The sequence below is a fragment of the Procambarus clarkii genome, chromosome 30, assembly GCF_040958095.1.
Source record: "Procambarus clarkii isolate CNS0578487 chromosome 30, FALCON_Pclarkii_2.0, whole genome shotgun sequence".
In the NCBI taxonomy this organism is placed as follows: domain Eukaryota; kingdom Metazoa; phylum Arthropoda; class Malacostraca; order Decapoda; family Cambaridae; genus Procambarus; species Procambarus clarkii.
This window is the reverse complement of record NC_091179.1, coordinates 13,802,657-13,816,087: the sequence shown is the minus strand read 5'-3', so window position 1 is coordinate 13,816,087 and position 13,431 is coordinate 13,802,657. Positions and strand designations below refer to the sequence as shown.

General features: G+C 46.6%; 1 protein-coding gene across 24 annotated transcripts in view; it reads left to right on the top strand.

Annotated features, from left to right (window-relative positions):
- Window positions 1-13,431, top strand: part of LOC123765573 (serine/arginine repetitive matrix protein 1) — a 779,721-nt gene that overhangs the window by 463,913 nt on the left and 302,377 nt on the right. For 18 of the 24 annotated variants that reach the window (XM_069333893.1, XM_069333897.1, XM_069333909.1 and 15 more), the window contains one exon: window positions 2,395-2,487. The exons of the other annotated variants lie outside the window; for them this stretch is intronic. In XM_069333893.1, coding sequence (XP_069189994.1) covers window positions 2,395-2,487 — 93 coding nt within the window. The remainder of the gene's footprint in view (window positions 1-2,394; window positions 2,488-13,431) is intronic. 24 annotated transcript variants of the gene reach the window in all.

Sequence of the window (13,431 nt, the reverse complement as noted above, 5' to 3'; positions counted from 1 at the left end):
AACAATAACAACAGTTGATTGGCAAGTTTTCATGCTTGTAAACTGTTTAATAAATGTAACCAAAGCCGTCAAAGATTGAGGAAAGATGTACACGTTCGTAAGTACTTGCGTAACTGTTTCGTGAATCTGGTCCCAGAGCAGGAGAGAGAGTGGGAACAGGGTCTGACGCCGCTGGGATGAGAGGTCGGCCGCCATGTTGTTTTTAACTTTCTGGCGTCGACCCGGGCAGCGCCGGGGACCACCACCACATCCAGTAATTTGATGTAATGTTGATGTTTTTTGGGGGGACACTCTAAACATTACAACATATGTAAGGTGTGTAGAAGTGTAATCATATATATGTGTGGTAAGTATATATGCTGGTGAGAAGTGGGTGACGTCGTGAGAGGTGTCATCTGGTGCCATCTGGTGCCACCAGATGGCACCACACACACACACACACACACACAACAGTTGGGGGGCCTCGTAGCCTGGTGGATAGCGCGCAGGACTCGTAATTCTGTGGCGCGGGTTCGATTCCCGCACGAGGCAGAAACAAATGGGCAAAGTTTCTTTCACCCTAAGTGCCCCTGTTACATAGCAGTAAATAGGTACCTGGGAGTTAGTCAGCTGTCACGGGCTGCTTCCTGGGGTGTGTGTGTGTGTGGGGTGGGAAATTAAAAAAAAAAAAAAAAGTAGTTAGTTAGTAAACAGTTGATTGACAGTTGAGAGGCGGGCCGAAAGAGCAAAGCTCAACCCCCGCAAAAATACAACTAGTAAACACAACTAGTAAACACACACACACACACACACACACACACACACACACACACACACACACACACACAAACACACACACACACACACACACACACACACACACACACACACACACACACACGTAAAGAAATTAATTACACTCTGAAAGGAAGCGATAAGGTCAGACCCTAATCTCAACTTCAGCTGTACATATATATACAGTGTAGGTACCTGGGTGTTAGTCAGCTGCCCCGGGCTGCTTCCTGTGGGTGGAGGCCTGGTCGAGGACCGGGCCGCAGGGACACTAAAAAGCCCCGAAATCATCTCAAGAAACAACAAGACTACATTAATGATCACAAAACCTATACACAGAACCAGACCTTCGCCAGAGAGTTTCTGATCAGCCAAGCAGAAATAATCAACAGATAAAACAGCAATTAGAGATTAGATATAGCAGAAGTACTTTACATCACACACGATGCAATTATCAACACCCCGCTCATACACACGTCTGGCCTTTATTAAGACCAAACTTGAACCCTCATTTGATGCATTTGACTATATTGTCGACCCATGAGAATGTAGGACCCCTTGAAGCTGTATTATTGATATGGGTAACATTTCTTCTCTCTGAACATCTTTCTGTGTGAATTATATATTTGTGTATATATATCATTTGTATTCTCCCTTCCCCTCTGAATTTAAGGATGCTTAGGTGAATTTAGTAAAAAGTTCAGTATAAGTGTGTAAGAGGAACGTTGGAACGTTCATTTTTCACATTTATATGGATGGAGTGGGGAGGGATAAGCTATGAGAAAATAAGTGATTCCTATATTAATATGTTTTTCAAGAGTTTTATCAAAATGTGTATTAATAGCATTTTGTTATTATTGATTCAGTTTCCCCATATAAACGTAAACATTTATATACTGTGTATATATATATATATATATATATATATATATATATTGTGTGTATGTGTGAATGCGTGTTTTTATAATGTCATATAATATATAATCCAACAACTCTCTTTCACTTAAATATAAAACATGGCTGACTCAAGAAAATATTCTGAATAGTTCAGAGACCCATAATAATGTTTTCTCCGAATACTCCTCATTGCCTTCTCTGAAGTAATAAATTCAAATACACAACATTCAAATTTCGAGACATATATTGACAGGAACATAGAGCTTAAGACAACGTATGACGTTAGCAGTAGTATGCACTAAGAGGTAGCTGATCCACGAGGTTATTCGAGCAGTGGGAAGCAGCGTAGGGATACTTGGCGTGGGGAGGGGGACATTTTCACGAACATTGCCCATAATGTTCTCTGTTCTGAACTGTTCAGTAGAGTTAGGGTTTGGCCTGGGACAGACTTTGAACACAGTTGCTGTAATATCCGTCTTCCACTGGATTCGGATTGCCTGTCAGCAATTTATCTCAGTTTATCTATTAGTTCTCAAGTAACATCAGCCGCCAGCTTGGAGGGGTGTGTGTGTATGCGTTTTTTTTTTGCTAATTTTGAGCTAAATGTTACTCAATGTATGTCTCAAAATGTATATTATGGCTGTATATCTGTCCTGTCCAGGCACAACTCTGACGATGTATAAATCCTAGTTACTAATTAGGGTAATTCTGATTCTGGTGTAACAGAAACCAAAGTGTTCGGGAACCTGTACACCAGTCCACTGAGGGTTGAAAGACGAGCTCCAAGAGCTGAAGCTCAACCCCGACAAGCACGGCGAGGTGAGTACACATACACACACACAGTGATTATGGAGGATGGTGTGGCTCCTTTACTGTGGCTCGGAACCCACATCAGACCACATCACTCCTCATGGACCTATGAATATGGCTTCTCTTCCAACAACCTATTGTTGAACACCAGCCAAATTTCCTCCTGACAGCCCAAGTGTAGTGGTGCCCAGGGGATAGATTCACGCAAGCACTTACGAACCTGTACATCTTTTCTCAATCTTTAGCGGCTTTGTTTACAATTATTAAACAGTTAATGAGCTCCGAAGCACCAGGAGGCTGTTTATAACAATAACAACAGTTGATTGGCAAGTTTTCATGCTTGTAAACTGTTTATTAAATGTAACCAAAGCCGTCAAAGATTGAGGAAAGATGTACACGTTCGTAAGTGCTTGCGTAAGTGCTTTCGTGAATCTGGCCCCAGACTGCCATATTCAGTATCCTCTGCCCAGCCATTTCCCTTCCTCCAGACGTTAAACAATCCACCTCAGGGATCGCTTGATCTAGGCTCTCCTCGTTATCACAACCTCTTCCTATTTTGCTCCTTGGATTTCCCAGTATTTCACCTTCATTTCTTCAGTTCTATCTATTCTATCTATTCAGTTCTTCTTCCTTCTATCCTGTCACTTCAGCTCACATCTCTCCTGTAAATGCACAGGGTTCCCTCTCTAGCTCCTCTTAAATAATTCAGGAGGATAATTCAATCTTCTTACCTCTTTCTACCTCTTCTTTTTCCCTTTGTCATCATTCTACCTTCCCAAGTGAAGCCCGTAACTCATCGTGTCCCTTTCTTAATATTTTTGTACTGTCCTTATCTCTTAAGCCCCACGAATCTCACCTCTTCTTCCAACTATTTGTAGACCTCCGTCCCCCACCTCTCACCCTTACCTAGCCAGCACCTACCATCCACATCCACCTTACCTAGCCAGCACCTACCAAACACATCCACCTTACCTAGCCAGCACCTACCAAACACATCCACCTTACCTAGCCAGCACCTACCAAACACATCCACCTTACCTAGCCGGCACCTACCAAACACATCCACCTTACCTAGCCGGCACCTACCAAACACATCCACCTTACACACACAGTATTACATCACTACAACATAGTCCAGACTCCTCCCTCTCCCACACTTATCTAACTCTTCCTCACACAACTGAGCCTCTCATTGACATTCCTCCTCCATCCCATGCTCTCTCTCCCTTCCTTTCCCGTCTCCTCCACACCCCCTTCCATGTCTCCCGATGGTCCTAGTTTTTCATTTGTACCCCGGTGTTCTACCTATCACCTTTCCCCAGGTTTTCCACCCTACCTTCTCTACCTATTTGTCCCCCCCCCCCCCCAGATCACCCTACTGTATTTGCACCCTACTGCAATTGGGAAGATTATGTAGGAAGTGAAATATATAACTATCCAGCAATAGATCTGAACCTGATTAATACACAAACATGGGATATAACACGAAGACTCAGGTGTTTAGCATGGGAGGGGACACGAAGACTCAGGTGTTTAGCATGGGAGGGGACACGAAGACACGGGTGTTTAGCATGGGAGGGGACACGAAGACTCGGGTGTTTAGCATGGGACGGGACACGAAGAAACGGGTGTTTAGCATGGGACGGGACACGAAGACACAGTTGTTTAGCATGGGAGGGGACACGAAGACACAGTTGTTTAGCATGGGAGGGGACACGAAGACACAGGTGTTTAGCATGGGAGGGGACACGAAGACACAGGTGTTTAACATGGGAGGGGACACAAAGACACAGGTGTTTAGCATGGGAGGGGACACAAAGACACAGGTGTTTAGCATGGGAGGGGACACAAAGACACAGGTGTTTAGCATGGGAGGGGACAAAACGAGTTAACACTGAGTCGAGAGTCATTGAACCAGACGATGGAGAACTCAAGAGATTCCAAACACGTGAAAGAACATTTGCAAACACGTGAAAGAACATTTGGCTAAGAACACTTCTAATTTATTATTCTCCTATTCTTCATTCGTTCTCCGCTTCCTGCGTCTCCTCTTACGTCTCCTCCTCTTCTCCACCATATTCTCTACTTCGTCCTCCGCGTCTACCCACCTTCCCTCCCTCCTCTTGTTCCTGCTTCTTCTCCTCATTCTACTGCTTGTCCTCCTCTTTGCTTTTCTTCCCACTCGTCTTGGACAATACAAGCACTTAATTACCACAAGATGAGGTACTTTGTGACCCCCAGAGGGTCACTTGGCCGCCGCCACACTATTTAATTACCGCCTCAGGCGCTAGTGTGTTCAGGACGCGCGAGGCTGTAGCTGTGTTGGCAAGAACCTGGCTCTAAGGCGTGGTTCTAAGACCCGGCTCTAAGGCGTGGCTCTAAGGCCCGGCTCTAAGGCCCGGCTCTAAGGCCCGGCTCTAAGGCGTGGCTCTTTCCTTATTGCTTATACCGCTTTTATTATCATTATCTATGTTATTGTTATAGATTCAGCTACTCGGAACAAGTTCCAAGCAGCACGGGCTATGGTGAGCCCGTAACTTACCTTGGCATAGGAGCGGGGCAAGTAGCACGGGCTATGGTGAGCCCGTAACTTACCTTGGCACAGGAGCGGGGCAAGTAGCACGGGCTATGGTGACCCTTGTAGTGGACTTACCTGGCACAGGAGCGGTGCTGTGTAGACTGTGCACTGTCGTTAGCGTATTGCTGTTTATATCAAAGTATCCACAGCACATGCATCTTCGAGACAAGAGGTGTAGACAGTGGTAAACCATGTATCTGGTTCACCTCATGGGTTCCCATAGTGCAGGGTTCGTATCCAGGCCAGCTACTGACCGTTCCTAGGATACAACCCCCATGTTGCCTAATTCCCGGGGGGTACCTAGTTACTGCTAAGTTAACCAGAGGCATGAGGTAAAAGGAAACTTGTCGAACTGTGGCTTTGTCCCCAGCCGAGGATCGAATCCGGATTCGGCGGTTGTGAGCCCAGGACGTAGGCCGCTGCACCACAGGACCCCCATGTAAGGAGGCTGGATGTTGCCATGGGAACGTCAGACGTGGTGATCTGGTGCCAAATACCTTCTCTATTTATCTCATTGTAAATGTTACATTGTACATTGTTGTACAATGTAACACATTGTACAACAATGTGTGGGTGTAAGTGGTCTAAAGGGTAGGAGGAGGAGGCACTTATTCTTGTAGCAAAACCTGTGGTGTAAAGTGCAATTACCACCCTTCCTTAAGTGAAATCGGGGGTGTTATGGCGCAGTCCGTTGAACTTTGGGTGAGGTAGTTGGCACAAAATTCTGAAAGCCTCGTTAAAGGTGGAGGATGAAGGTTAGGTCAGGGATGAGCCGGGCTTACGACTAGTTAGTGGCTGGCCTCTGGCTGTTGTGAGAGATGGTGCTGGCTTGCTGTGCTGTGCTCTGCTGTGCTGTGCTGTGCTGTGCTGTGCTGTAGAGTCTCAGCTGCGGAACAATGGGGGTGGGAGGAGACAGTGAAAGCAGGAGACAGTGAAAGCAAGGGACAGTGAAAGCAGGAGACAGTGAAAGCAGGAGTCAGTGAAAGCAGGAGACAGAGTAGGTCGAATGAGACAAGAATAGGTCGAATGAGACACCTATATCACTAGTCTAGAATAGGTCGAATGAGACAAGAATAGGTCGAATGACACACATATATCACTAGTCTAGAATAGGTCGAATGAGACACCTATATCACTAGTCTAGAATTGGTCGAATGAGACAAGAATAGGTCGAATGAGACACCTATATCGCTAGTCTTGACTACTCATTGACAGACAACGCAGTGGGTCAGCCTCGGCGCTGAGACAATGAGACTGGGATCTCATTCTAAGGTTTCATGGGCTCTTCTCTGTGAGAAGATGGAACTGGATATCGTCAAAGTAGGTGATTCAAATGTTTTAATATAATTCCGCTATAAACTGTCAATGTATGTTCTGCATAACATCGCTCTCAGGCTCATTGATAATGCTAAAGAACCCTTTGAACAAGGTCACTATATAACACGGGTAGGAGTCGGAGGTGTTGACTTATTGGTGAATGATAGAATGTCTTTTAAGATATCCACTTTCTTTCTCCACTAAAAACTTCTTGTTCGAGAATTACCACTTATTTACTTATGTTGGGAGGTTTGTGTGGATCTTGAGAGCAGGAGAGGCTCTCCTGCTCTTAAGCAGGAGAGTTCCAAGTAAGGGACTTGCTTGGAGGTCCATGCTTGCTTGCTTGGAGGTCCATGCCTGTTTGCTTGGAGGTCCATGCCTGCTTGCTTGGAGGTCCATGCCTGTTTGCTTGGAGGTCCATGCCTGCTTGCTTGATTGGAGGTCCATGCCTGTTGCTTGGAGGTCCATGCCTGCTTGCTTGGAGGTCCATGCCTGTTTGCTTGGAGGTCCATGCCTGTTTGCTTGGAGGTCCATGCCTGTTTGCTTGGAGGTCCATGCCTGTTTGCTTGGAGGTCCATGCCTGTTTGCTTGGAGGTCCATGCCTGTTTGCTTGGAGGTCCATGCCTGTTTGCTTGGAGGTCCATGCCTGTTTGCTTGGAGGTCCATGCCTGTTTGCTTGGAGGTCCATGCCTGTTTGCTTGGAGGTCCATGCCTGTTTGCTTGGAGGTCTATGCCTGTATGCTTGGAGGTCCATGCCTGTTTGCTTGGAGGTCTATGCCTGTTTGCTTGGAGGTCTATGCCTGTTTGCTTGGAGGTCTATGCCTGCTAAAATTAGTATTTGTTGACATAAATGTTTAAAGGAGGGCATGAATTTAAGATGTCGTGGGTTTTGTCTCATAAGTTGTTGAATACATCTTACTTACCTCAGACAGCCACGGTCTGAGGTCAATCTTGCTAAACAAAAAAAATCAAGATGCCATAGGTGTAACCTACTTATAGGTTATATCCCTTTTCGTTTTGGCTTATCGTCCGTTATTTTCCTTATCAGTTGTTTACATGTTACACTTTTTGATTCTTTCTTGTACTCTTTTTTTTCGTTTGTCTACGAGAAACCTCTTTTATGTTCCCACCATTATACCTCTTTGATCAGTCCTCCCACTCCCCTATCATTTCATCTACTTCCCCAACCCATCTTCCTCTCCCGTTCCATATCCCTTCCTTCCCCATGGAAGCGTTCTCTCGGAAAGGAAGCAAAAGAGTTACACTGAGAGCAGAGATGAGAGCAGATCCTCATCAGAGTGGAGAGAGGTATCTAGCAGCGTACCACAAGGGGTCGCTGCTGGGCCCATCCCGTTTCTAGTGTATATCAACGACCTGGCCGAGGGAATTGGCTCCTTTATATCAGTGTTTTCTTTCTAATGAGAAGAGTCTGGGCGGAGAGAAGGGAAGGGAAGGAAATTATCAGAGGGAAAGCGTTAAGCCATTACGACTATATAGCACTGGGAATGGGTCAGGATAAGGATTTGGGATGGGACGGGGGAAAGAAATGGTGCCCCAACCACTTAGACGGTCGGGGATTGAACGCCGACCTGCAAGAAGCGAAACCGTCGCTCTACCGTCCAGCCCAGGAGAGGGATTTTAAGATCTTACAAACTAATCTAAGGATACTCCAGAAGTGGTGTGAAAAATGGCTGCAAAAATGAATCCAAGGTGAAGGGAGGGAGCCGGTCGGCCGAGCGGACAGCACACTAGATTTGTGATCCTGTGGTCCTGGGTTCGATCCCAGGCGCCGGCGAGAAACAATGGGCAGAGTTTCTTTCACCCTATGCCCCTGTTACCTAGCAGTAAAATAGGCACCTGGGTGTTAGCCAGCTGTCTCAGGCTGCTTCCTGGGGGTGGAGGCCTGGTCGAGGACCGGGCCGCGGGGACACTAAAGCCCCGAAATCATCTCAAGATAACCTCAAGAAGATCATGAGGAGATGATGGAAGAGGAGTGAGAAGACCTGTGTAGCAGCATGTAGAATGAAGGGGAGAAAGAGTCCTGAGAGTAGACATAACAAAGCTCACTCACAAAGCTCAAAGCTCACCCCTCACAAAGCTAATGCCAGAAGCACACATGAGCATAATAACTTACAGCAGCAGGTGCTATACATCCATGTTGTCTTCAGGGGACTGGAGAACTGAGGGTCTTCCGAGCCCTAAGTGTGTGAAACCCTCCTTGAATATGCAGCCCAGGTATCAAACCTTCATTTGAGAACGAGTTGACAAAACTAGGAAAGGTACAAAGATTTACGACGCGGCTCTTTCCTTGGCTGAAGTTTTTGAGGTATGAAGAAAGACTGATAGAACTAGACTCAAGCACACCGGAAGAGAAGAGTAATAACATATAAGATGATAAAGAAAGACTGAAGTACACAAAAGAAGCATTATTCAGAGGTAGGAACAGCAGGAGGAAGGAACGAAGGTGGAAAGTAGATATAAATGAGCCCGAGACGTCAGGAAGAACTTCTACAAATGAACAGATTAGACGAAGTCGTCGAGGAAGAGACTCAATTTGAAATGTAAATACACAAATAGCGGTGGGTGCTGAGTCATTGCATTAACCTGAGAACATTCAGGAGGCGGGACCAGGAGCCGAGCTCGTCTCCGCAAGCACAATAACATGAGTGCTGCCCATATATTCAGACACTTCCCTCCACCCCTCACATATACCCCCCACCCCAGACCCCCACCCCAGACCCCCACCAGGCTGACACCAAGGTCCTCCCCTCTTAAAGAAGCGAGTCCATGGGAACTTCAAATAGCGAGGACCAGATAGCTCTCTCTCTCTCTCTCTCTCTCTCTCTCTCTCTCTCTCTCTCTCTCTCTCTCTCTCTCTCTCTCTCTCTCTCTCTCTCTCTCTCTCTCTCTCTCTCTTTGTTACAGTGTCATTTCTCATTTCATTTTCTCTTAATTAAATGCCCCCTATTTTCGTCGCCCACATTGTCTTCCCCCTGGCACACACACTCACCCTTCACACGCACTTACCTCCCCTTCACCCCCCCCCACACACACACACCTTCCACCCCCTCCCCCCTCCCCACACATGCACTCACATACACACACGCACGCTCACTTCTCTCCCAACATGTCCAGACTCCATACTCACCATCCACATGCTGTCCTCTCCCACACATACACTCTTTCCCCACACACATACACTTCCCCACACACATACACTTCCCCACACACATACACTTCCCCACACACATACACTTCCCCACACACATACACTTCCCCACACACATACACTTCCCCACACACATACACTTCCCCACACACATACACTTCCCCACACACATACACCTCCCCACACATTTCCCCTTCTCCATTCCCACACGCATAACTTCGGCAACATTGCTTAGAGGCTCAGGGGATATAAGAGTAATCAAAACGTTTGAGGCCATTAGGGACTAAAGTAGTGAACCATAATGGAGATAGAAAAGAAAAAGGCAATTGGAATGCTCATCAGCCAAAGTGAGAGGGAAGGACTACATAGGGAAGCCTAGAGAGTGACTAGGTAACGAGGCACTATAGAGGTACTCAAGGCGAACGAGCCACTGCATGAGAATAAAGAGCATAAACTAGGAAAGTATCAACAGAGTATGTAAGACCAGTTAAAGTAATACTCATAGTAATGTTGATAACTATAATACTCATAACAGGTGATACTAGGAAAGTATCAACAGAGTATGTAAGACCAGTTAAAGTAATACTCATAGTAATGCTGATAACTATAATACTCATAACAGGTGATACTAGGAAAGTATCAACAGAGTATGTAAGACCAGTTAAAGTAATACTCATAGTAATGCTGATAACTATAATACTCATAACAGGTGATACTCATTACTAGTAATACTCAACTGGAGTGTCTTCCCCTTAAAAAATTAAAGATGCATAAAAACAACAACAAAAAGTAGAAGGCTCGTTGAGTGGGGCCTAACAAGAGCCTTGGTACCAGAGGTATAGGCCTAACTAGCAACCTACCGTTACCTGTGGCAGGTGGCTACAGGTGGCTGGTATGGGCTGCTTCCTGGGGGTGTGTGTAACAAAAAAGGAGGCCTGGTCGAGGACCGGGCCGCGGGGACGCTAAGCCCCGAAATCATCTCACGATATAACGCTACCCAGAAACACAACGAATAATCGTATATGTGATATACCCATTGAATTATTATACCTCTAGCACGGTATATCAAAATACACAATTTAACTTCTTTTAAGGTTAAATCAAATTTAACCTTCATCGTAGACAGCAGAACAAAGGAGAATCCTCTTATATCCGTTTCATATATTTCCACCTTGGAAATGCTGTTCCGTTTGGTGGTTTGCGGTTGAATACCGGTGTAAGATGGAGTGGTTCCGAGCCGGTCCCAGGAGGCCCATATGTCTTCCAGCCTCTGGTCCCTGCTTGAAGTGGGCTCTCTCTCTCTCTCTCTCTCTCTCTCTCTCTCTCTCTCTCTCTCTCTCTCTCTCTCTCTCTCTCTCTCTCTCTCTCTCTCTCTCTCTCTCTCTCTCTCTCTCCTATACAATTCAATAGGAATTACGTTGATGTCCTTAAAGAACGTAATTTTTATCACATAGAAAGGGGAATAGACAGAGGGGATAATGGGGGAAGTATGAAACACAGATAAGTCAAGAGGAATGTAAGGAAATCCTCGTATGCAGGGAGCAATGAGCTCAAAGCAACAGTGGTGAAAGCAATCACCATTCAGAGCTCCAAGACCAAGTATGACAGTACTGGAACGCCAGGAGGTGTATATATATATATATATATATATATATATATATATATATATATATATATATATATATATATATATATATATATATATATATATACGCACCAGATACAGTAGGGGTGAGTGGCGGGGCTGTGGAGCTGAAGCTCGCACCTGGTACACACAGCTAGCAATTACATCAACACACATACACACATACACAAACACATTTTACACGCATAATTATCCACTACGAAAATGAAACGAAAATTACGAATGTTTTTGTGTTTCATCACATTATCTGTGTGCACACAGTGCCAGGTTCTCTGTGCACAGTGCCAGGTTCTCTGTGCACAGTGCCAGGTTCTCTGTGCACACAGTGCCAGGTTCTCTGTGCACACAGTGCCAGGTTCTCTGTGCACACAGTGCCAGATTCTCTGTGCACACAGTGCCAGGTTCTCTGTGCACAGTGCCAGGTTCTCTGTGCACATAGTGCCAGGTTCTCTGTGCACAGTGCCAGGTTCTCTGTGCACAGTGCCAGGTTCTCTGTGCACAGTGCCAGGTTCTGTGTGCACACAGTGCCAGGTTCTCTGTGCACAGTGCCAGGTTCTGTGTGCACACAGTGCCAGGTTCTGTGTGCACACAGTGCCAGGTTCTCTGTGCACACAGTGCCAGGTTCTCTGTGCACAGTGCCAGGTTATCTGTGCACAGTGCCAGGTTCTCTGTGCACAGTGCCAGGTTCTCTGTGCACAGTGCCAGGTTCTCTGTGCACAGTGCCAGGTTCTCTGTGCACAGTGCCAGGTTCTCTGTGCACAGTGCCAGGTTCTCTGTGCACAGTGCCAGGTTCTCTGTGCACAGTGCCAGGTTCTCTGTGCACAGTGCCAGGTTCGTTGGTCAAACTTGTTACATAAATAAATAACCAAAGTGGATGGAGCCAAACTGTCTTGTCGAAAGTGAGTGATTGAAAGTATCGAGTATCGATTCACCCATTTGTATTCACCTAGTTGTGCTTGCAGGGGTTGATTTCTGCTCTTTCGGCCCGCCTCTCAACTGTCAATCAATCAACTGTTACTAACTACTAACTAACTATCCCCCCCCCCACACACACACACAGGAAGCAGCCCGTAGCAGCTGTCTAACTCCCAGGTACCTATTTACTGCTAGGTAACAGGCGCATTAGGGTTAAGGATACTCTGTCCCATCTGTCTCCACCGGATGCGGGGATCGAACCCCCGGTCCCTAGGTCTACGAGTCTAGAGCGCTGTCCACTCGGCCACCCAGCCCTATAATGTATGCGTGCGTGTGAACATTTGTATGGTGTATGTTTGGTATTTCTGCAGCTGTATTCTCACCTGTGATTGTTTAGGGTTACATGTGCGTGCATGAGAGGACGTGTACATGTGTGTATACGACGGTACACATGAGAACAATGTACCTTGAACCGTGAGGGGGGGGGGGGGGTAAGGGACCCGGCTTGTGTAGACGGCAGCTTCTGCTTTAAGCTTTGGTTGGCGGCGGCGGAGGTGCTGGCGGCGGCGGGGCAGCGGCGGCGATACGGTGGCGGCGGTGGCGGCGGTGGCGGGGCGGCGGTGGCGGGGCGGTGGCGGCGGTGGAGACAGTGGTTTGAGAAATGGGGGGGATAGGGGATGAATATTGTAATACCCGTCCAGCCATCTATCCCTTCACTACTTCCGGTCTGTCCTTGGTTAGATACTCACCTAATTGTGCTTGCGGTGGTTGATCTCCGACTCTTTGGTCCCGCCTCTCAACTGTCAGTCAACTGGTGTACAGATTCCTGAGCCTACTGGGCTCTATCATATCTACATTTGAAACTGTGTATGGAGTCAGCCTCCACCACATCACTGCCTAATCATTCCATTTGTTAACTACTCTGACACTGAAAAATTCTTACTAATGTCTCTGGCTCATTTGGGTACTTAGTTTCCACCTGTGACCCCTAGTGCGTGTGCCTTCTGTGATATATAATCTGTCTTTATCCTATCAATTCCTCCGAGAATCTTGTATGTAGTGATCATATCTCCTCTAATGCTTCTGTCTTCCAGCGACGTGAGGTTTATTTTTCGTAGTCTTTCCTCGTAGCTCATGCCCTTCAGCTCGGGTACTAATCTGGTAACATACCTTTGAGCCTTCTCCAAGTGGTATTAAGGGTGGTAGAGGGGAAAGTACATTACAACCTGGGTGAGAGACTACCTTACAGGGAACCGGTCGGCCGAGCGGACAGCACGCTGGACTTGTGATCCTGTGGTCCCGGGTTCGATCCCGGGCGCCGGCGAGAAA